General features: G+C 44.6%; 2 protein-coding genes across 2 annotated transcripts; both read left to right on the forward strand.

Annotated features, from left to right (window-relative positions):
* The first annotated feature begins 4,005 nt into the window (after window positions 1–4,005).
* LOC147750892 (uncharacterized) lies at window positions 4,006–21,620 on the forward strand. Its single transcript, XM_086918575.1, has 2 exons — window positions 4,006–9,668; window positions 15,839–21,620. The coding sequence occupies exons 1-2, from the start codon at window positions 9,320–9,322 to the stop codon at window positions 17,170–17,172; spliced, it is 1,683 nt and encodes a 560-aa protein (XP_086774701.1). The 5' UTR covers window positions 4,006–9,319; the 3' UTR covers window positions 17,173–21,620.
* LOC147750893 (uncharacterized) lies at window positions 17,183–21,620 on the forward strand. The gene has a single exon (XM_086918588.1). The coding sequence runs from the start codon at window positions 17,313–17,315 to the stop codon at window positions 18,351–18,353; it is 1,041 nt and encodes a 346-aa protein (XP_086774714.1). The 5' UTR covers window positions 17,183–17,312; the 3' UTR covers window positions 18,354–21,620.
* Window positions 21,621–25,059: the final 3,439 nt, after the last annotated feature.

The raw sequence follows: 25,059 nt of genomic DNA on the forward strand, positions 1-25,059 counted from the left end.
ATTAGGTAGAATAGAGTGTGAGGTAGAACAGCAAGAGTGAGGGGGATAGGCAAGAGAAAGAGGTTGGGAGGATGGAAATAGATTGAGCAGCAGCTGACGGATTTAACTGAGAAATAAATAAAGAGGGTTGAGAGAGAGACTAAGATTCAGAATGAGATAATCAAGTGGGAAAGATAGAGAAAAAGTGGGAAAGAAGTAAGGAAGAGAAAAAGAAGTGGGCGAGAAGATGAAATATAGAGTGAGAAAGAAAGGGAAAGAAAAGCTCCCTAGAGGCAGAGAAATGGTGGCATACAAAGGTTACATGAAAAAGAAAGCTAGGAATACGATGTGAGAGAATGGTGGGAGGGATGTATTAAAAAAGCTAGCGGTGAGCTAGGGACGTGTGAGAAAGTGAGAGAGATAGGAGACTCATTAGCTAGAGAGACATCTCTTTGATACACCATTTAGGGACATGGAAAGGGCATCTTTTTCCTTTTGAAAGGGGTGGATAGTTTTAGATTTAGTTTAATGAACGCAGTCATTCATGACAACTCTACTAGTAACATAGGATTATGTCAGTGAGCTGTTGGGATCCATACTTGCAGGACTTGTCGTGTCGTGGGTCTTTGATACCTGGAATAAACCCATACTCAAACGTGCTTTGCTTTGTGGACTGCCTTGAACCATCACAGTAGTAAACCAGCTATTTGTGTGGTCACAAATGTACCATCAAGAGAGAAATGTTCGTTATGCCAAAACAAAACCTTCACATTCATAACGCACCACCGGCACTATACATGGCCTAGTGCATGTCACCCAGGAGAGTGTCATTGATGGAGAGTGCTTTGGCTTCATGGATTCTAACCAGGTCCAGACTTGACTCTGCCAGCTATGACATTGAGTCAGCTGTCCATTCAAACTGACTGGCCTTCCACCATGCCTGTAGGAATTAACACTGTGAATTATAACCAGACAGTGGCAGCTGGCATCAACGGGGAAGGGGGTGCGAGATGCTCGCAAACAAATACAATTAAAAAAATTAGAAAATAAAAAGGCATGGGAGCACAAATAAAATAAAAAAGTATAAAAGTAAACTTACCGTAGGAAAGGACTTCCTGCTCCCGAGCTCTCGCGACTAAAGCTCGGCCATCACAAAACTCCCTACACCAATCCTGGTGCTGCTCTCATACTGTGATAGCATCGTCCTGATTGGAGTGAGCGGCCTCACTTGATGCTCCCAAGGACACTGGAGACCTGCACTTAGTCTAACCCAGCAGTCTTAAGACAGCGATAGTTGAGTTAGGGGTTTCAAAGAGCGCATGTCTGGCTGGCCGCCTCAAGAAGGCTAGCCAAAGGAACATGCGCACTTTGGAAAGTGCAGAAACAGCCCACCCTCCTCCCTGCTGCTTCCATTGAGCAGCGCCGCCCCCCCCCCCCCTCCCCGTCCTGACGTTTAGTTTAGGATGGGTGGATGGAAAATAATAATGAATTACCATTTTATTTTTCATCTCAGGCTTTGGGGGAATTTTTAAGTGGGTGCGACGCTCCACCGAGCCATCCCTTCAACCGTCTATCTTTCACTAAGGGAGTGTAGTGTTGTTGGCATGCTAGGTAAAATTCCAGCGTTTGAGGGATATCACACATGAGGTCACTGACAAAGCATCCCTACTTTAGGGACACATGTCTGATACCCACAACCGAGACTCCTCTAAATTTGACGGGCATTGATGGAATATCTCCCCAAAATGAATCCTCCTGTGATTGATGCAGCCACTTTGGTGGAGACACGGGTGACGCCCTATCAGTACATCCTTAATATTGGATTTTCTAAAGCGGCTTTAGTAGATGTAGAACTTTTGCTATTTGGGTGGATGGAAATTATACTAGCTATAAAGCAGGGCAGAAAGTGAAATAAATGCCCCCATAGAGTTGCAAAAGGTTGGTTCAACAATAATGTAGAACTTGCCCTTTAATATGTTATTGTAATCTGTAGTTCTGACATGAGAGGAGGAGCATGGGAGAGCCTGTTTTATTTTCAAGATATTAGGTAAAGCATCGAAGATCTATTGTTTGAAGATTCTTGTATGCCTGGAAACAAGGAGGTATTATAAAGACCTGCTGAAAGGATCAGAAGATGTCTACTTGTGTCCCTGTTGCAAGAAAGGAGTGACTGGAGTGGAAACCATCTTCATTAAAGAGTTCATAAAAAAGAAAAATGCCTAAAGGAAGGACAAGAATTGGCAGGTCATCAGCCTGGCTTGCATTTTAAGTCTTGACTAAAACATTAAAGAGTGCTGCGTAAAAAAAAAAAATCAAAAATATTGCTTTCTCTATACAATTTATCTATGAGAGAAATAATTTAATTTGTGATGATTGAGTGTACTTTTGAGTTGTTAAATCGTCCCTCATGCAATACAATGCAAGCAGATGGAATGATGCCCCACTCAGCCAATAGCATCCGGTGAGTGAAAAATATATATACACACACACATATATAATTTTCCACTCACCAGATGCTATTGGCGCATCATTCCACCTACTATATATATATAAATTATGGAGTATTGAATGAACTGATTTGTACTAGCTCAATTTAGTAAAGAAACACACCTGGGAGGAATGAGTACCTCAATATGTTAGGTGCGGAAATGAGTTCATCTATTGGGTATTAATGAGACAAAATACTTAGACCAAAATACTTAAAAATATGAATTAATATTGAATAATTATATATTCATTTCTGAAACGTTTTGCAGCAATAGCATATGAGTAAGAATGTACTGTTAAATAAATACAGACTGAGTTTGCAAGTATATAGAATTGCATTGACAAAGATGGACGTATGATGTGTAGGAACCTGAGGAAGCAGTCACACATTGCTTCTATGTTTATGTCATGGAAGGCTGATAAGGGGGATTCAATAGGGTGGCCGATGTCATGAACAATGCTTGTAAAAGCCGAAACTCGCTGACATTTATTTTCTCAGCACTCCAATATTAAAAAAAGTTATCTTGAGTGTCAACCTCTTTATGAGGAAAAACAGAAGGAGGGAATAAAGGAGAGTAAGACGGAGTTGTGCCAGTGTTACAGTTTGTTCACCACTGACAGACGTGTACCCCTGTCCTGAGTGCCCCAGCTGCAACAATGTCTGGATACGTGGTGCTGATTTCTGTTCCAGAGCTAAGCAGCACGAGCTCGGTGGTGGAAGCATGCCGTGTAGTAATCAGTAGAAGTGAACAGGCCTTTTTAGGGGGGTGTGGCATCGGAGGCGAAGATGGCAGATGCTCTCAGAAGGAGCTCTGTACCGTATCCCTCTCATCCTCCATTTAGCCAATGCACTAGGTGCATTCATTGACGGAGGTGGGGTATGCCTACCCTGCAGATTGCTTGGGAGCTGCTTTGACTGCTTTTCCAGCTCCTCACCTCCCGGGCTCCTGACAGCAGAGGGCTGCTATGCCAAGCCGCGCCTGTGGGCCAGTGTACATCTCCTTTGGCAACTCGGACTTTACCACCCCAGAATCTGGTAGGGCATTATGCTCACTTTCTGTTACTTCCAGTCCCAGCGTATCTTTACTCTGGGGCCCCGCAACCGCCACCAGTGGACAGCCTTGCACGCCCATTCTCTGTGTGTGCTGGGAATGGCTCGGGTGCAAGGAGGGCAGTGCTACAACGCAGGGACTAGGTCCTCCCCAGACTGGAAAACAAGGCCCCTCCCTCCCTTATTAGAGCAGGGCCCGGACAGATTACTTTTATCCTGGGGCCACATCTGGAACCGAGCATCCACCCAGCAGTGGAGCGGTGGGCTGGCGTTCGGCGCCCTTGACCCAGCGCCACCACCGACATCATAGTGTGTGTTACTGGCGCTGGGGGACGCACCGGAGGTGTCATGGGGCACTCAAGCACGACTGCTCTCCCCCTGCTCCTGTGCTGCCTTGTTGGATATGGGGTGCTGACCTGTTTGTTGACACCCTGGGAGCTGGTGGTGCCTCAGGGACCTGTTGCACTGCGGACTGGCCAGCCACCATCGCACCGCTAATTACCTTGAGCATGACCTCTGCGTTCAGAAGCGCACGCCCCTGAGCTCTCCGTGGCCTGGGGGGGGAGGTTGCACTGAAGTGCTCACCAGGTCGCCTCTGCTGTGCTGCCCAAACTGTTTGTATTACTTAGGGAGCTAGGACACTTGCATCAGTTGCCCCCTACACTAGGCCCTGCGACGCCTCTGCCATACTGAGGTGCATCAAGTGCACGTTAATCGCTGCTCGGATACAATGAGTGAGCTTGCCATGACAATGTACATCTTATCTACATCTCCTGAGCCATATACTGAGGCACTAGTCACCTTGCCACTGAACACTGCACTTCCTCCCTAAGGACTGCCTTCATAACCGTGCACATCCTGGTGCCGCCATATTCTGCCAATATTGGACGACTTCTGCATGGTTCATTCCGGGCTCCTGGTGCAGACTGTTGTTGCCTTTGTCGTGAGCCCGCGACGGTGAGTCAACCTCCGTCATCACTTGGCTACTCAGGGCTGCACCTACTGCACTATCTCTTTTGTGCAAGCAGGCCCTAGCCATCACCCTATTGAACTTCCTGTTGGCCTCAACGTCTGGCGGAAACTGCTCCGTCTCAGAACTGCTGCAGCTATCTTAGCATCTAAATATCTCTATGCAGCAGCTAAAGCAGTGACTTCCAACATCCGGCACTGCCGCTGAAACCCACGGGTGAGCTGCTCCTGCTGCCATATACTGTCACTCCATCTGGTATAGGCAAGCAGGCTCGACTGTATCCTAAAATTCAATCATCGTACAACTAAAAGACTAACTCATGGGTCGTCTAAGAGTAAGCCCTTCTGACATTTTGTTGTCTCTAGATCAATTTCTGACACATCAGAACCCCCTGGTCACCCTGGCAGTGTGGCGACACCTGAGGACAAACTTGACATAGTACTGGTGGCAATTGGGAAGTCGAGACGTTAACTAGAAAACAAGATTGACACGTTGTAGCTGACCTTAATCTTCTCCATGCTGATCACCAGAAGCTGGCAGATAGAGTGCATGCAACAGAACAGTCATTGACCACCTTACAACCTCAGGCAAATGCAACAGAAACTCAACTCAACTGTCTTGCATACCATGTACGCATCCTCGAAGAAAGAGCAGATAACGTGGAGGTCCGTTCCAGACAGAACAACATCTGAGTGGTGGGCCTCCGGGAGAACGTTGAAAGCCATCACTTACATCAAACAGTGGATTCTTAGATGTATTTCCCCGTCAGCCCCCCTCAACGTTCTTCTTGATCGAAAGAGCACACAATTTGCTGGCCCGCCATCCGCTACTGGGAGCCAACCCCAGACCTCTGACTTTCAAGGTATTGCATTACCGGGACCGGGACCTCATCCTCCGAGAGGCCCGCAAGGTGGCTGCCCTTACTGTGGATAATGACCGGATGATGCTTTTTCCAGACTACTCCTTGGCGATGCAGTGCCAGAGATGTCATTTATGGCATTGAAACGCTCCCTAAATGAACATTAAGTTAAATACTCCTTTCTTTTCCTAGCAAAACTCCGGGTCCAGATGGATGGAAAATTTTATTTCTTCATGGATCCTAAGGAGGCTTGGCACTGGACTGACACTAAAGGTCCTGATTCGCCACATCCTTCTCTGCTGGAAGACAAAGCAAAAGGACTCCCACGTTGTGTCTGATCAGAGGCGTCCCCTCCGTGCGCACCTGAAACTGCTCTAATTCCACCGGTTGGTCTCTCTCTCGCTAGGGATACTATGTTACACAGTTTGAACGGATGCATGTTGTAATTCTGCACCCAATGGAATTATGTGTTCAAGCTTTCTGGTTCTTTTGTTTTGGTTAATGACAGGTTTTCATGTCTGCACCCAATCGGCATGTGCAGCACCCTGGATCTGATGCTCGCCCTGCTTGGCGAAGCCAGATGATTCCGACACAAGCCCCACTCTGGGCCATGTCTGGCACAAATGTAATAACATGGAACGTCCGTGGTATGCACACTCAGCATGCAGGTATACCCGGGACTCCTACCCCTGATGCTGCAATACTCATATTGATTATTTGTATGAATCACATTTAATCACCACCGAGGCTATCAAGGTGCTGGAGAGGGGGTATACTCTACTAATTTCTCAACATCTACTAATTTCTCAACATACGTGAGGGGGGTACTGGGGTGGATCAAGGCTAGGGTCCCTTTTCAGATTAATGATTCTAGGATAGACCCAGACAGACAATACGTTTTAATCAAGGGCAGACTAGACTGTCAACACATTGTAATTGGCAGCATAAATTCTCCGAACACGGACCAGGCAGCATTCTTGGCCAAGTTATCTGCTGTGCTGTCGGCCTGGAACTGACTGCCCTGGCTGTTGGGTGGATACTTTAATAGTGTCCTGAGACTTGACCTTGATGGCTCGTTTTTCCTCCTCTCCAACACAACCGCCATGACGAATGCCTAACAACTTATGGACTGGCTCAGAAATTGTCGCTTAGTAGACATTTGGCGAGCGCGTAACACTATGACCCTAGTGTATTCCTTTTACTTGTACCTACATAGTTTACATGTTCGCATTGACCGCATTATCGGCTCTCCGGACCTCCTTCCACTTGTCACACATACCGATTATTTGGGTTGCATGCACTCTGACCATAACCCTCAACTCCTGCATTTCAACTGGCATAAGATTTCCACACCTGTACCTACTTGGCTTACTCCCTTACGTACTTGTCTAGACACTGCTATGACAGATAATTTCAAAGTAAATGCAGATACTGTAACCTTCTGGTTAATCGAGTGGGATGCTTTTAAAGTAGTGATATGGGGGCAGTATATAGGCACCACTTGAAATGTCCACCGCCAACCTGACAAAGACATCACGAAACTCGAGTGTGACAACATTAACATATGAAACTCAAGCCTTGCAGGACCCCATTTACCGGGACTAACTGACACAGGCATGACAGGAACATATGGCCCTTTTGGAGAGACTTTGTTGTCTTAATTATATGGCTCACTTAGCCAGGACTCACGCAGGTGCTGATAACTCTGGAGCAATATTGGCCTCCTTATTCAGTAAAGAGCAACCCCGACATCAGATACTGGCACTGCGCACAACTTTGGGGGATTTACTCCACACTCAATGCAACATACATGCAGAGCTGACTGCCCACTTTTCTGCATTATATTAATCGGTTTCTAATGCCACTACCTCTGACATAGATGCCTTCATCACTACCGCCACTATATTGCAATTCACATTAGAGCAGAAGACAGAGCTAGACAGCCCTTTCACTCTCTCTGAAAGTCGGGAAACATTGGGTCCTTGTCGACTGGCAAGTTGCCAGGTCCTGATGGTCTACAAGAATTACGCTCCATTATTAGCCCCTCGTCTATTGACAGTCTACGATGAAGCCCTTCAAGTCTTCCGACTGCCACCATCGATATGGGAAGCATCACTACTATCTCTCCCCAAGCTGGATAGGGACTCTACAGCACTAGGCTCCTATAGGCCTTTAACTGTCTTGAACTAATTACAAGATATTGTCCAAGATACTTGCTGACTGACTGGCGCCTCTGGTGCCGACACTGGTACACCTGGACCAGAACAGCTTTGTCCCAGCCCGCAGTACCTCACTCAACCTGCACAGAATCTTTAGGGTTATGGAGTACACACCATTTCCTGACCACAGTCTGTCTGCATGGTTCTAGATCTGGAGTAAGCATTTGATTCAATAGAACGGCCCTTTCTCTTTAAGGTTTTAAAACGTTACGGACTTGTAGCCCGCTTTGTTGTATGGTTTGGCTTCTCTACACTCTCCCTTTGACATGGGAGTACCAGCACCCTCATCTCTGAACCCATTCTTGTTGTCAGAGGCACACGCCAGGGATGACCCCTCTCACCTATCCTTTTTCGGTCTAGCCTCGGCAGCTGTCTGCAAGGCCTGCTGTATTCGATAAAGGACTTTGCTCCCACCTGCTGCCTTCCCATTGGTTCTGTGCAGTGTCACTCTTCTTTGCTGCTTCCTAAATGGTTAATAGAGCGATATGTCACTTCCGTTTTTTCTCACAGGAGCACCACCCAAGTACAGTTTCCTTCCGCTTCTTTTGTCTGCTTCTATTGTTCATGTGGTGTTTCTGGGAACTCTTTCATATGTTTCCAGCGTGCCACGACTTCAGGTGCAGCCGCTTTGCGTTCCACCCGTCGCTGCGTCCAACCACCATCTTGCTTCTGAGTGAGGTCCAGGATCCCTCTGCTGCACCGAGCCGATTCCAAATCTTACGCTACAACCACTGTTAAATGAACATCACAGGCAACTTTTGAGTAATTGTTGGTATCTGGGTAGCAGACCATACAACACCAACAGTCACCAGTGAGGATGCTCTCTGTGGGTATCCATGTCTTATTCTTGGTGTCTAGTGCCTGTAACAGGTCAAAGGCATTGGGATATCTGGCCTGCGTTAGGACAACACTTTTTCAGTTAAGTCTCCTGACGTGCATGAAAGCTTCAATTGGCAGTCCACTCTGGATTACCCTTCAGGCTGTGGCTGACTGTTACTGCACCTACTTTAATCCTTTTGTCCGTGTGTTCCTCCTTTTGTCTCAATCTCTGAGTCATAGTTGACCCCGGGCCAGTGGAGCTGCACCCCTCACCTGCAGGATGCGTGGGTCACTGTGGACGGAGACATTGCCATTTTCTTACTATGACCCATTTCCCTGCTCGGGACCCTGTGCCAGCACCTGCTTCTCCTCTATCAGTTCAAACCCAGTCTTACCTCTTCCAGCCCCTCTTCTTCTAAAACTACACCCTCTCTTCTCCTCCCTCATATATTCTCAGTTGTGGTAACGTGTCCTTCGCTATAATCACTCGGAAACCATTGGCTGTGTCAATGTTTAATATCTTTCTATGTAAAGATTGTTCCCGGATCCCATAAATGTAATGTTTCGGCAAACATCTTCGGCTTTATCCACTCTATTCTACTGGGTCACTTGAGGCTTCCTTCAAAACACACATATTCCACACAGTGCCCTAGGGAAAATGGTGGTAAATAATTTTGTTTACTAAATGGCACTAACTTCTTCCCAAAAAAGTCTCACATCACTTAGGCACTGCCGAAATAAATAAATATGAAATAAGACACGTTTGAAATCTTCTGTTATTAAACATAAAATAAATAGATAATGTGAGTTGGAGGTGGACACTTCATGCAGTGAGTGTGAGGTGGACACTTAATTTCCCTCTGCCTATTTAAGCTCTTACTCTATGCTTGCATTAATGTGTGTGTTAAGATGTAAGGCTCCATGAGGGATTCCACATGTCACATAAAATGTTGCAGAAAAAGAATACATTGAAACAATCTAAAAGTAAAATTGTATATAGGTCGAATTTGGTCAAACACTTCCAATCTCATAGGAGATATAAAGTGAAAAACAATAACAATGCGCTCCTTGCAGTCATTGACCCTGAGACAAAAAAGCTACACATATGCACTGTCTGTGGAAAGTCTCTTAGCTGGCAAACAAACCTTACAGCGCATATGAGAATACACACAGGTGAGAAACCGTATCAGTGTGAAGAATGTGGAAGGGCTTTCATTAGTTCTACACATCTGACTCTGCACCGGCGCACACACACAGGTGAGAAACCGTACAAATGTAATGACTGTGTCAAGACTTCCAGAACCATAGCCAGCATTAGATCAGTGCCAGCAAAAACTCAACGGTCATTAAAGCAGGTCTCCAAATATCCACGTTGGAGAAGGCAGCATAGAGTGACCACATTGTTCCTGCAGCGCAGTGTTCTGAACCTGAAGAAGCGAGCATCCCAACATGGCCGCCGAGGGGGATTACAAACCGTGAGGAGTGAGCGTTCTAGTCTTCAAGAGCGCGCGGACAGCTGTGGAGATGAAGCGCACGGCTGCTCTGGAATCTGCGCACTTCAACTGACCTCTTCACCGGAGTCACAGCGCGGCTCTGAGTGAAGTTCTTGTTCTGAGGAAATTCCTGTCAGCGCTTCTGTTTTGGTTGTTCTTATCGCATGCGCAACGTGGGATTCTGGCAAGTGACTTTATTTGATGAATTCGAAGTATGTATTTAGTTGGTGCCACTTCATGGAATTCTAGTTAGACATTTCTAGTATCAGAGTAGGGGTTAGAACTCCACCATAGTTCAGTCAGTTCTATAGGACACATATTAGCTTACTTATAGCAAGGGTTTAGACATTCAGTGACATCTTCTGCGTTCAATCCTCGAGTCAGAACTTCTCCATTCCAATTCCTCAAGTGTATCGTCCAGTCATTCTCCATTCAATTCTTCGCCTTGACTACTTGTGAGGGACAGCGAATTACCCGGCATCCATCATCTCCTGGGGCTAGTCCAGATCATATTGAGGGTAAGAGACTTTGCCTGTTATTTTCCAATTAAGTAATTGTCCAGAGTGTTTCCTGAGTTCTTTTTCAGAGGTAGTGGGCATAGGAGTCAGTGTCGACTCCAGTGTTACTCGGAGCTTTTGACAGATTGAAGTGCCAACCTTTCACTCGAGTCGACATGACTGAGGGATTTGATATGAACTCCTTGGCGGGAATCCTAGAAGGGTTACAGGCCCAACTTACACGTTCCACAGAAGAGAATAGAGTCCTTAGGGATGAGGTAAAAAGGTCCCAACAAGAAACTCGTCACGTTCAACAGAAATTAGAGGAACTCTTAGCGGGAGCAACTCCTTTACCTAGTTTCAACTCCTCTCATGACTCTGGTGCAGAAGTGGCCACGCAAGTGATTCATTCAGTGGCACCTATTGTCCCCTTAGCCAACCCAGAACGCTTTAGCGGGGACCCCCATAAGGCCCAGATTTTCCTGACCCAATGTTCCCTACATTTCTTGTGCAGATCAGTAGTGTTCAAAGAGGATCAAGCCAAGGTCGCATTCATGTTGTCTTACTTGAGCGGCGACGCCGCAGCCTGGTCCATGCCGTTGGTCTCTCGAAACGATGCAGCCTTGTACGATTTCAATCGTTTCAAGAAAGAATTTCTACGAATATTCGATAGAAGAACGGCCAACCAAGCCACAGACCTCCTAGATCTCAAGCAAGGCAATCGAGAATTGGTAGCATATATAGCCCAGTTCAACAAATTAATCGTCGAAACAGATTGGCCCGACAGTAAACGTGCGGCGATATTCTATCGTGGTCTTAAAGATGAAATAAAAGATGCATTGGCACAGATTCCGAAACGTCCTCAGGAAATATCAGAACTCATAGATTTAGTTCTTCAAATTGAGCATCGGTTGTTTGAAAGAAGGTCAGAAAAGAAGCGAGACTACAAGTCGTTTGTGCCACGCCTAGACCGTATGAGACCCGAACCCTCAAAACCTGATACGGGTACCGGAGAGGAACCAATGCAAATAGGTTCCATCAGGGGCCCTCTCTCTCAAGAAGAAAAAGACAAAAGGCGAGCAAACCAGTTGTGTTTGTATTGTGGTACCTCGGGACATTTTGTGAGGGAGTGTCCAAAGAGAAACAAGAGTAACCAGGGGTTAAAAGATCGATCCCACCAGTAACAGGAGTTGCCCTGGTGGGATGTTCCGAACAGTCAACTCATGAACCTCAGCAACTGATTAACACATTGCAATCAGCAGCCCCTCATCTTACCGTATTCTTTACAGTCAAATTCGGAACCCAGAAGTTGGAAGAAGTTTCAGTCATGATTGATTCGGGGGCCACGGGGAATTTCTGTGACCTGAAATATGCGCAAGAGATGGGCATAAAGGCGATTAAGAAGAAGAATCTCGAAGTCGTAAAGGCAGTCGACGGCTCCAATTTGACTTCAGGACCCATAGTAGAAGAAACGGAGACCTTAGAATTGGAGGGGTTGCAGGGTCATCGAGAATTTATCAGATTTAACCTCATAGACGCACCCCAGTTCCAGCTGATTTTGGGGTTGCCATGGTTGACTACGCATAACCCGATTATAGATTGGGAGAGGAGAACGGTCAAGATGAACTCGGAATTTTGTCAGAGGAATTGTTTTGCTAAAAATCCAGAAGAGTGCGAGGGATCGCCGGCTACGGAGTTGGCCAAGTTGTCGCTCCACATCTGCACTGTCAGCGCCGAGGAAATACCTAAAGAATACCAAGATTTGGCAAGTGTGTTCGACAAAAGGAATGCTGAGAAACTACCACCACACAGAAGCTATGATTGCAAGATCGAATTGGAAGCCGGTGCCAACCTGCCCTGCAGACGAGTTTACGCGCTCACAGAAAAGGAGAACATCTATCTCAAGGAGTATTTGGAAGAGTATACTAGGATGGGATTCATAAGGCCATCACAATCTCCAGTTTCGTCTCCACTTTTCTTCCGGCCTAAGAAGGATGGGACTCTTCGCACGTGTATCGATTACAGAGCCTTAAACCAAGTCACAGTGAAAAATCGGTACCCATTACCACTAATAAATCAGCTATTGGATCAAGTCAAAGGAGCAAAGATTTACACCAAGCTTGACCTGCGTGGAGCTTACCATTTGGTGAGAGTGGCCGAGGGTGATGAATGGAAAACAGCCTTTCGGACCAAGTATGGGTTGTTTGAGTATCAAGTGATGCCTTATGGTTTGAGCAATGCCCCAGCAGCATTTCAAAACTTCGTAAATGATGTTCTGAGAGAATTCTTGGATCGAGTGGCTGTCGTCTATATTGATGACATATTGATTTTTTCCGACAAAATGGAAGATCACGTCAAGCATGTGCGAGCCATACTCCAGAAGCTTTTGGATAACCACTTGTACGTGAAATTGGAGAAGTGTTCTTTTCATGCCGAGAAGGTGGAATTCTTGGGATTCATGTTGTCCGCAGCTGGGGTCGAGATGGATAATTCAAAGGTCCGTACCATTCAGGAGTGGTCATCACCAGGAAGTGTGAAGGAAATCCAAAGTTTTATTGGTTTTGCCAATTTTTACCGGAGGTTCATTCCTAATTTCTCGTCTAAGGTCACTCCCATCACTCACCTGCTAAAGAAGGGACAAAAATTTGTGTGGACTGCAACGGCAGAACAAGCCTTCCAGGACTTGAAGACAGCCTTCATTAGCGCCCCCATTCTAATGCACCCTGATCCGGAACAAGCCTTTTTCGTTGAAACTGATGCATCAGACTTCGCAACCGGAGGAATTTTGTCGCAGAGAAACAAAACGACAGGACAACTGCATCCGGTGGCCTACCGGTCCAGGAAGCTGTCGGACACGGAGCGCAATTACTCCATCGCCGACAAGGAGTTGCTGGCTGTTCGAGAAGCATTCCAAGATTGGCGACACTACTTACTAGGGGCCAAGCATACTGTCACTGTGTTTACAGACCATCGTAACCTCCAATTCCTCAAGTCTGCAAAAACGCTTTCGCCACGTCAATTGAGATGGTCCTTGTACTTCTCAGAATTTGACTTTGTGATCACGTACAAACCAGGTGCGAAGAACGGGAAGGCCGATGCTCTTTCACGCATGAATCCAACAGCCGAAGAGAAACCTTCAGTCGAAGAACCCATAGTTCCATTGAAACAAATAATTGGAGCCATGCAAATGAAAGAATTCGACGAACAAATTCAGCAAGTCTGCTCAGAAGAGGATCTTCGTAAGTGGGCCGAGGCAGATGGTAAAAGAACCCTTGTCGAAGGACTCCCATATCATGAAGGCAAGCTATATCTTCCCACCAGAAAACTTCAAGAGGAGGCTTTGAGAGGTTGCCACGATGATCGGATGGCGGGTCACAAAGGAGTCAAGAAGACGGAGGAACTGGTCCGGCGACACTTTTGGTGGCCAGATTTGGCAGCCCAAGTAAGACAATATGTTTCGACCTGTGAAATCTGCATCAAGGGGAAGCCCAGTCGTCAGGCCCCGCAAGGGTTATTGCAACCCTTACCAAACGCACCCTACCCCTGGCACACCGTGACATTAGATTTAATAGTGGATCTACCCTCTAGTCTAGGTAACACAGTGATTTTGGTGGTGGTGGACTCATTTTCCAAAATGGGACACTTCATTCCTTTCAAGACTGTACCCACAGCTTCACAATTAGTGCAGGCATTCAACCAACACATAATTCGGGCACACGGAATTCCACAAGTAATCATTTCAGATAGGGGATCACAGTTCATGTCGAAATTTTGGAAGACCTTTATGCTCAACTTAGGCATAGATGCACGTTATTCAACTAGTTATCACCCCGAAACAGACGGTCAAACCGAGAGGTTGAATCAGGATCTAGAACAATATTTACGCCTCTATCTGTTAGAGCAGGATGTGGAATGGTCCGAATTACTGTGGACTGCAGAATTCGCATACAATAACGCAACTCATGATTCCACTGGGTTTACTCCATTTTACTTGAACACAGGCAGACATCCGACTATCACACTGGGAAAACAGGGTGGGGAGGTCCCTGCCGTGGCTAGAGTAATGGAAGAGCTACAGAGCTCTTACAAAAGAGCATTGAGCAACTTAATCAGGGCCAAACAATCCTATAAAAAGCAGGCAGACAAAAAGAGAAGACAAGGTCCACAGTTTAAAAAAGGTGATCAGGTGTGGTTATCCACAAGACATTTGAGATTAAAGGGTAATCGGAAATTTCAGCCTAGATTCATAGGGCCATTTAAGATTCAGAAGATCATTAACCCTGTAGTGGCGAAGTTACAATTACCAAAGTCATTGAAAATTCACCCGACCTTCCACGTTTCCCTTCTGAAGAAAAGTCCAGACAAGGTCAGGTTAAAAAACACTCCACCTGCTATAGTGGTAGAATCTAGTGAAGAATACGAAGTCAGCAGAATCTTAGATTCCAAGGTCACGAGGAACAAACTGTATTACTTGATAGAGTGGAAGGGGTACGGACCTGAAGAGCGGTCGTGGGAACCATCAGTCCATGTAAATGCCCCACGACTAGTTGAGGCCTTTCATAAGGCATACCCCAACAAGCCCGCTTTGGAAGGACCATTCTTGAAAGGGGATACTGTCAAGACTTCCAGAACCATAGCCAGCATTAGATCAGTGCCAGCAAAAACTCAACGGTCATTAAAGCAGGTCTCCAAATATCCACGTTGGAGAAGGCAGCATAGAGTGACCACATTGTTCCTGCAGCGCAGTGTTCTGAACCTGAAGAAGCGAGCATCCCAACATGGCCGCCGAGGGGGATTACAAACCGTGAGGAGTGAGCGTTCTAGTCTTCAAGAGCGCGCGGACAGCTGTGGAGATGAAGCGCACGGCTGCTCTGGAATCTGCGCACTTCAACTGACCTCTTCACCGGAGTCACAGCGCGGCTCTGAGTGAAGTTCTTGTTCTGAGGAAATTCCTGTCAGCGCTTCTGTTTTGGTTGTTCTTATCGCATGCGCAACGTGGGATTCTGGCAAGTGACTTTATTTGATGAATTCGAAGTATGTATTTAGTTGGTGCCACTTCATGGAATTCTAGTTAGACATTTCTAGTATCAGAGTAGGGGTTAGAACTCCACCATAGTTCAGTCAGTTCTATAGGACACATATTAGCTTACTTATAGCAAGGGTTTAGACATTCAGTGACATCTTCTGCGTTCAATCCTCGAGTCAGAACTTCTCCATTCCAATTCCTCAAGTGTATCGTCCAGTCATTCTCCATTCAATTCTTCGCCTTGACTACTTGTGAGGGACAGCGAATTACCCGGCATCCATCATCTCCTGGGGCTAGTCCAGATCATATTGAGGGTAAGAGACTTTGCCTGTTATTTTCCAATTAAGTAATTGTCCAGAGTGTTTCCTGAGTTCTTTTTCAGAGGTAGTGGGCATAGGAGTCAGTGTCGACTCCAGTGTTACTCGGAGCTTTTGACAGACTGCAGCATGTGTTTTACCCAGTCTTCAAACTTAAGCAAACACCGGCGAACTCACACTGGAGAGAAACCATACTTGTGCAGTGAATGTGGAAAGACATTCACTTCCTCGTCTGCCCTTTTGTCCCATCAGCGCAGACACAAAAAAGAGAAATCTTTTACTTGTAACGATTGTGGAAAGAATTTCAAGCGCTCTTCACACCTTGTGAAACATCAGCGCATACATTCTAGAAAAAAATCCCTTCTAAGCTACCAACAAAGTGAGATTGGAGGCAAAAGGTACACCTGTAAGGATTGCAACATGGGATTCAACCGCAGATCACACATGATCATGCACCAGCGAGTACACACAGGAGAGAAACCATATATATGTGATATATGTGGTAAGTGTTTTAGCCAGTCATCCAGCCTCAACAAGCACAGACATATACACACTGATAAGAAGCCACACTCATGCAATGAGTGCGGGAAGAGTTTTAGCCAAGCAATTTCACTAACTACTCATCAGCAAACTCACAGTGGAGAGAAAATCTATCAGTGTAGTGAATGCGGAAAATGTTTCAGTGAGGCGTCTGATCTCTTAAACCATGAAGAAATCCACTCTGAAAAACATGCATACGAATGTACGACAAGTGACAAGACATTTGAAAACAGCCTATCCTTTGAGGTGCACAAAAAAAGTCACACAGTAGAAAAAAAGACTGGTTCTAACAGTGCCAGTGGTAAGAGTGTTATCCAGACATCGGCCTGCGCTGACCCTCAGGAACATCCAACAGGGCAGATGTTGTATCCTTGCAATGAATGCACAAAAAGTTTCCGTTTGTTGTCAAATTTAACAGCACATCGGCAAATACATAGAAGGGAAAAACCTTACAAATGTGATGAGTGTGATTTGACTTTTAGTCAGTTATCACAACTAAACTCTCATCAGCGAACACACAAAGGAGCAAAATCTTATACATGTGACGAGTGTTCAAAGTGCTTCACCCAGTCATCATCATTAATTCGACACCAGCGAATACACACTGGTGAAAAACCTTACAAATGTGGGGAATGTGAGAAGAGTTTTTGCAGACTACCTACCTTGATTTCACACCAGCGTGTTCATACAGGAGAAAAAACATATAAGTGCACTGAATGTGGGGAGCGCTTTAGCCAGAACTCAACATTTTTAAGACATCAGAAAACTCATGCAGATGGAAGTATTTACAGATGTAATGAATGTAGGAGGATATTCAAATACATGTCAACTTTGAAAATTCACCAAAGGACTCACACAGCGACAGATCTTTGCATTAACAGTGACAATGATATCAATGTTTGGTATCTGCTTTAGTGGTTAACAAGCAAACTTGCAGTGATGATAAACCATTTGCATGTACGGAATGTGGAAAACTTTTCATTTGGTCATCAAACTTGGCTGCTCATCAACGAATACACACAGGAGAGAAGCCCTACAAATGCAATGTATGTGACATGGCTTTTGGACGACTGTCACATTTAAACATGCACACACGGAAACACACAGGTGAGAAACCGTATGCATGCAATGAATGTGGGAGGACGTTTGGCCAAACGCAAACCCTTGCCAGACATCTGCAAATACATACAGGGGAAAAACCATACACATGCAGTGAGTGTGGGAAGAGTTTTAGCCGATCATCATCCCTGTATGTTCATCAGCGCATACATGAAAGAGAAAAAGTGTATAAGTGCAATGAATGTGATGCAAGTTTTAGCCAGTCATCAGCCTTGGTCACACACCAGCAGACACATAAGGAGAAACCTTATGCATGCAATGTATGTGATACACGTTTTAATCAGATCTCAAATCTTCAGTTTCACCAGAAAACCCACACAGCTGGTTATTCATACAAATGTAAGGAATGTAATAAGATCTTTAAGTACAGCTCATCACTGCGCATGCATGAGAGAACCCACAAGAACAAGAAATTATGCAAGGACAATAATAATGAGGGAAGCATAAATAACTCTGCAACCTTCAAAAAAGATCCACAAACTGACACAGCACAAAAAACATACACATGTTCAGAATGCATGAAAAGCTTTGCACGCCTATCAATGTTAAACAAACATAAAGATTGTCACACTAGAGAGAAACAATACGTATGCCAAGAATGCGGTAAAGAATTTCATTGGTCGTCCTCGCTAGTTGCACACCGACGTATACACTCGGGGGAGAAGCCACACAAGTGCAGTGAATGTGATATGGCTTTCAAAAGTGCATCACACCTGACTATGCACCGCCGAGCACACACAGGTGAGAAGCCTTACACATGCTTTGATTGTGGGAAGAGTTTCACTCAGTCCTCAACTCTAGGTAAACATCAGCGGATTCACACAGGAGAGAAATCCAGTCTTTGCAGTGAATGTGGAAAGAGCTTTAGTCGATTATCATCCTTAATCCGACATCTGGAAACGCACTCTGGAGAGGCCACAACCTGTTCAAACAAAGTCTATCCGAAAAAAGTTGCTGTTTCTGAGAATTCCAGGTAGAGCATACAATGAAGCCATTTGGTTCTATAAAATGAAATTACATTCTGTTTGCAAATCAAATGAAGATGTGACTGCTCCAGATGACCAAGCAGGTTCTTTCATGACTCCTGGGGATAAGGACTCAGAGGAGCAAAGAGCCTAATTTCGGAAACAAATCACCAAACCCATGCTTGATACTAGATGAAATTGGAGGTAAAACATTGATAAAAATGCAGTGCTAGAGTATAGATTTTGGGCAGGAGAGGGGACATAGAAATACATTTTGGAGGTGGAGAAAGCTGTGATAAAACAGAAAATAGATTTGAATATATAAAGTGCCTGTTATTCATCACTTTTCGGTTTTATGCTACAGTTATGTAATACAAAGCCATATTGCATCCCACGAGCAGTGTGTTAGTTGTGCTTTACGTAATTTCACTGTGCCCTCATGTCTGTCATTGTTGACCTGGCTGCAGATATTCAATTTAAATATGGAAATATTCAAACACATGGATGAAATTTCATTATTGAACAAGATTGCACGCAACTGAATAGAGAACATTGCTTAATATTGTCGAATCACCAGGAAACTACTGTTTCTGCCAAAAGAGAAACAAACAGGTTTCAAAATCTAAATAAATATAAGGACCTTAGAAAGTATGGTGGAACATAAAGGGACATGAGCAAGAGTAGCTTAGAAATTGGAACTGAAATCTCCTGCAGATAGGTTGAAATGGCAACCCATTATAGCAGCTCTACAAAATGGTTCACTGCAAATCTGAGGAAAAATAGCCATAGTAATGCTACCACTTGTAACTGGAGAAGATCACATAGTTTGTGCCTTCCTTTGCTGTACTCAAAGGAGACAAACAGAACACAGAAAAAAGGAAATTCACAGGATGCAGCTTCACCTTTTTCAGTGCCAAAGGCTAGAGTGCTACACCACACCAAATTGCATAAGCCTATATTGACTTTATCCGTTTAGAAATTGTAGGGCTAACTACTGAAAAGTAAACTGCTAAAACATTTTGTACTGAAGTAGCATCTCCAGCGTTTGAAAGGTATAAAAGGTATAAATACCAGAAGATGCAATCTGCGTCTGTAGAGTAGAATAGGGACAAGCCTCATACTTATCGACAAGATCTTTAGCTTGACTTTTGAATTAATACATTTATATCAGATGCTTAATGTGCACACCTGTGACCGTGCATTCGATTCTGAAGATTATGTTTCGTACAAGACACTATCTTATATACCACAATATCATTTATATTCCTCCTGTAGTTTCAATGCTAAATCCAAACACACCTTAAAAATGCAGAAATACGTGTTACAAAATTGAAAGAAATATGCTGTTCGCACTACTTCCCACTGTAAAGTTGGTATCCATTAGGGACCATGGAAGTGTGTGCTAACAATGACTCCTCAACCAAAAGTTGGGCCATACCATAGGCTTGCACTGAAAATATATGACCCAGAATGAAAATGTAGTCCTATTCACCTCGACAGATGCTGTTACACAACTTGTAGAAAATATTAACATGGTTTTTAAGGTCTGCACAATTTCTATACTTCGATGCACTTTATAGAAAATGTGGTAACCTGATTAGGAGATTATACTTTACATTGAAACAGTAAACACAAGATAGACATACATATTTGAAATGGCCATTGATCAGGCCTGAATGATTGCTGAAGCGATGCGTTTAGACCTAAAGGACTGACATCATGGTTTGTGCGTGATGAACAGTCATCTACAGATAAATTGCATGAGACGTATACACTCAAAGCTCAACTGGCTCACCTAGTTTATCTGGTAGCGCTCACTTAATTCCAGTTTTCTCAGCAGTCGATACATTGTGGCAGTTATGGTGTTTTTTGTTTGAGTAACATTTTTTTTGAGTATCTTTTGTACAGATTCTGTTAACTTAATCTTTCATACAGTAGCAACAAAAAAAATCATATCAAGCAAGGAACTGAATACCCCTAACGTGATCGCCCGATTCAATTTGTTACACATCTTGTGCTAGTTTGTCTCAATCAGCCAACTTAGTTCACATTTCTGTGTTACCTTCCTTGCTCTGTAGCACATTCATTTTTAATGGAATATAATGAAGTGCACGTCTTTTTTTATCATTCTTAGGTCAAAGGTCACCATAATGGTGACATTGCGGCACTCTTTCATCCGAAAGTGTGAAGTACATTGTAGCCTACGGGTCAGCTCAGCTTTGTGAGGGCACAGGTTTTAATCCTGACTAAAATGTAGTAAAGATGTTTGTTTCTTGTTCGGCTGACTGCTGCCTAAATCCTCCAGTTCAAATATTAGACTCATTTATACAAACTAGCAGGCCTATGTCACTCTAGCTTTTTATTGCCATCCGAATGCCCTAAGGCAAGTGTTACACTTTATACGCTCTTCTGTGAAGACAGTAGCCAAGAAACTGTGGACTAAAACGGATAATAGTTTAAATAGGGGAACTCTTTCTGTTTTGGATGGGAACTCGTTCGTTTAAGAATGCTTCTCATACACCATGTTTTGTATTTCTAATTGTATGCAGCAGGTAAATATGCTTTGTGTTTTCTAAGTGTTTTGTAGCTGGTTTACAATATGAAACTGTTTGGAGTAATTTAAACATATATTTGTGTGTGGTGGGTTTAGAGGACTATAATTTCCAGTTTCAAATTCAATTACTGTTTTTTACTAATAATTAATTTTATTGATAAGAAGGCCAACAGTAATAACATTACATTTCAATTCCATACAAACAATTTAAAATACTATTATAATAATAAATGTTAAATTGTCCATGAAAAATGAATATACATTCAAAAATTGTTTTCAAAACTGTAATAACCAGTTATATAGGTGGTGTACAAATGAACAATATGCCATTCTGAGTACCGGTCACTTCATTATGCAGAATTTTTTAAAAAAAATAGCCGTGAAACTGATGTAATAGACTTATTTTGGAGATGTATCAACTATTGACTATAGAGATTCTCTTTCTCATGCCTGCCCATATTTCCGATAGCTGCCAACAACGGGATTACCAGTAACCAATTTGAACTTTCGTAGGAAGAGCTATGGAAGTACATAAAAAGAGAGCCATTCTTCAGCAAGGAAGAGCTTGAAGACCACTCAGTTTAGAGTGTCGAGTTATACCACTATCGTAAACACGTTTATACAAGATCTCCATTTGCGAAACCTCTGCAAAGGCTCCTTTAAACAAATTAACATTTATGAGTCTACTCAATTCTTTTGACTGAAAATAAATGTTGTTTTCACTATTCAGAATAGTGAATGTTTCTCTTTGTTTTCTTAATACTACAAATAAGTGAAATGCCACTACTGTTGACAAAGAGGACTTTTACTTTGATCCAGATACTATTCACCACCCCATCTAATTATAATTTGTGCCATCTCTCTGTTTATGCCTCTTTGCTAGTTTTGTCTTTCGTTTCTCTCTTTTCTGAACCCATTTGCTCTGTTTCTCTTAGCTCTGTTCTGTTCCTCTTGTTTCTTACCTCTTTGCTATCGTGTGTTCCCTTTGTTTTGAGCCTTCTTCACTTTGTGCCTCTTTTTGTGGCATCACCCCCCGAATTGTTCGAGCTAGAACCGGGTGTCGCTCTATCAAGGCATTGGCATCCGGACTCTGGATTTATCTTCCAGTGTCTTTCAGAGGCATTCATACCCATTTAGATTTTAGAAAGGCTATAAAAACCTGGTTATTCCCGATCTAATCACACTTCCTCGCTGCTCCTCTACCGTACAATGTATTACCTGGGTAGCGCTGGGACGCCCCATCACAGGGGCAGCCATGCAGTGTAAAAATCTTTTTAACATAACTTAACTAACTTTTCTTTATCCCATAGCCCTTTGCCAAAGCCCTTTGTTTGTGCCATTTTTCTTTGGGACTTCCCTTTGTTTTCCCACTCTTTTCCTTTCCCTGGCCCTCCTTACTGTGTTCCTGCTCACCTGCTTTCCGGCCTTCTGTGCTCCTCACAGCCCCTCCCACTGTCCCATGTGCTCCTTCCTCCTCCCAGGACCTACTTATTGGTGACCGCAGCGCACACCAACCATCAAGCAAGTACTACTCCTAGCCTCATAGGACATACCTGCGCGTCGAGGCAAGGCCATTTTGCACCTGGCTCCAGCGCCTTCATGCTTCTGCCACATACTTTTTTTTTCTCTCTCTCTCTCTCTCTCTCTCTCTCTCTCTCTTATTCTTTCTCAGTTTGTGCATGCCTTGGTATTCTTGTCATGTTTCTCTTTTCTCTTCACACAGCCATTGATATTTTGCCCTACTTTGTGTAATTTCTCTTTTTTGTGCCTCTTTGTTTTGATCCTCTTCACTATGTTTGTGCCTCTGTTTTGTGCCTTTTCTCTTTCCCATAACCCTTTGTTCTATTTCTCTTTGGCACTGCCCTTTGTTTCCCCGCACTTTTCCTATACTCCTTATCTTTTTACTGTTCTCTCGCTTCCCTCTCCTGCCCCAGGACCTTCTTAATGGGGGTCGCAGAGAAGATGTACCAGGCACCAAAGGCAAACCTTTCTCCACCCATCCACACCTGGACCGCAACAAATGGCAGGAACCCTGGTCCTACTCTCACTACAAGTATTCTACCACGCTCATTCCCTCAGCCCTGGCCACTGCTCCCCAAGCTGCTGCTACACCGCACCACAACACACAGGGCCCTTTCTCCTGCTGCAAGTTCTCTTGCACTCGCCTATCTCTCTCTACTCCCACCCCAATCGCACCCACTAACCCATAGAACCCTCTCCGGTCACCCAGACAGAACACGCCTTAGTCAAGTGTAGCATACCCACCTCTTTCTAACGCACATGAACCACCGCCAGATGTGTCCACCTTAACTGGATCAATGTCTGGGACAAGGACTGGTCCAATACCTTTGATGTCCGCCGACCAGAAAACAGCAACAGACTCCACTAAGACATCAAACATTTCATCAACTGGATCACCTCCTGTGCTGACTACATGGCATCTGTCAAACACAACATCACCATGAGATCAGGCCCCAAGCCAACTGATACACGTAAGGACTCAGGCTGATGAAGTGCTACTTCGAACAGCTGGACGGCAGATGAGGAATGAGCAAGGATAATGCACTTTCAAGTCAGCTCTGAATCGCTATCACCAATTGAGCCAGAGGACCAAATGCATTGCCTTGGCAGACTGCCTTGACGCCAGCACCAACAGAATCAAGGAAATCTCCCCCGCCCCTCCCTTACACAGGATCTATACTACAATCTTTCTCTCTTGTTCAGCAACAAAATAACCACCATATACAGCAACTTCACCCAGCTACCGGACATGACAGGCCTTGCAAATCGACTCCCTATCTAATCCAAAGAACCTAGAATAACCACATGGCATGCAATATACCTAAAGAAGACTGCCACCATCATGAAGTACCTTCACTCAGGGCTCCATGTGGACCTTGTCCCCACCACTTCTACTCCAGAGGGGTTCTACCCATCAGCGCCATCCTGAAACCCTCCACCGTGTCAGCAACCTTCCTAGGTGCTTAGAAGTATGCAGCAGTCTACTGCTGAAAAAACCCTCTGAGGAACCCTCAAAACTTGTCTGCTACAGACCGATATCCCTGTTAGGTACCCAGCTAGGGTACTGGAGAAAATCATCAACAGACTCCTCATCGAATACCTTAAACATCAACTCCACAGTACCACTCGGTCTGGATTCAAGCCCAACCACAGCATGTAAAGCTACCTTCATCATCTCCACGAATGTCATTCACATGATCCTAGTCAGTGGAGACTGGGTATTCTTCATCCTCCTGGACCTTCCTGCAGCGTTTTACACGGTGTCCCACTGCATCCTCATCCAATGCCTGTGCGGCATCGGAATCCTAGGAACTGCACTCCGATGTTCCTTCCTGACTGCTATCCTTCACCTTGGACCCATGAAACCTCATCTGCGATGTCCTGCAAGATTCTCCATTAGCCTGACACTTTTCCACACATACATGATCGCCCTGACCAGGATTATCAGCTCGCACAACATTGTCCGCTTCTATGCCAATGAAAAGCAACTTATTCTCTCCCTCACAGATTAGATGCCCAGCACCAGGAACAATTTCTCCGCATGTATGACAGAAATCACTGACTGGGTGAAGACCAGCTGTCTGATGAAGCGTTACACTGACAAGAACAAAGTTCGAATCTTCACCAAGAGACCTTCTCCGTAGGACCTCACCTGGTGGCCAACAGAGCTAGAGACAACACCATCCCTCAACTCCCATGTCTAAAACCTCGGTATTGTCTTAGACTGTAAATTCAACATCACCGCCTGAGTCAATGCCATCACTGCCTCATGCTTCCACATCCTGAAGATACTGAGAAAATCATTAAATGTTTAACAACCAACACCTGGAATACTGTGGAACACCCTCTACATTGGGATCAACAAGCAGCTCATCAGGAGACCATAGACCCTACAGAACTTGGCATCCAGAATTACTCTCAACCTACAGCGCCATAAACACATCTCACCTCACATCAAAGAACTACACTGGTTATTCATACACATAAACACAATTCAGATTCCTCAGCCACACGCCAAGGCACTAGACAGCAATTGCATCTGCGTCCACAAACATTCCCAACACCTCTGCTCGACCGGTCTCCTGCATGTACACATCCTACGCATACAAAGAACCATATCTGGCGGTCATGCCTTCTCCCACA

This window comes from Lissotriton vulgaris, chromosome 1_1 (genome assembly GCF_964263255.1).
Source record: "Lissotriton vulgaris chromosome 1_1, aLisVul1.2, whole genome shotgun sequence".
In the NCBI taxonomy this organism is placed as follows: domain Eukaryota; kingdom Metazoa; phylum Chordata; class Amphibia; order Caudata; family Salamandridae; genus Lissotriton; species Lissotriton vulgaris.

Bases quoted from the DNA above. Each gene is read 5' to 3' on its own strand.
- LOC147750892 (XM_086918575.1), top strand. From the start codon at position 9,320: ATGTCACATAAAATGTTGCAGAAAAAGAATACATTGAAACAATCTAAA. The intron at 9,669-15,838 runs GTGTCAAGACTT...AGCTTTTGACAG, and splicing joins ACCGTACAAATGTAATGACT to ACTGCAGCATGTGTTTTACC.
- LOC147750893 (XM_086918588.1), top strand. From the start codon at position 17,313: ATGGCTTTTGGACGACTGTCACATTTAAACATGCACACACGGAAACAC.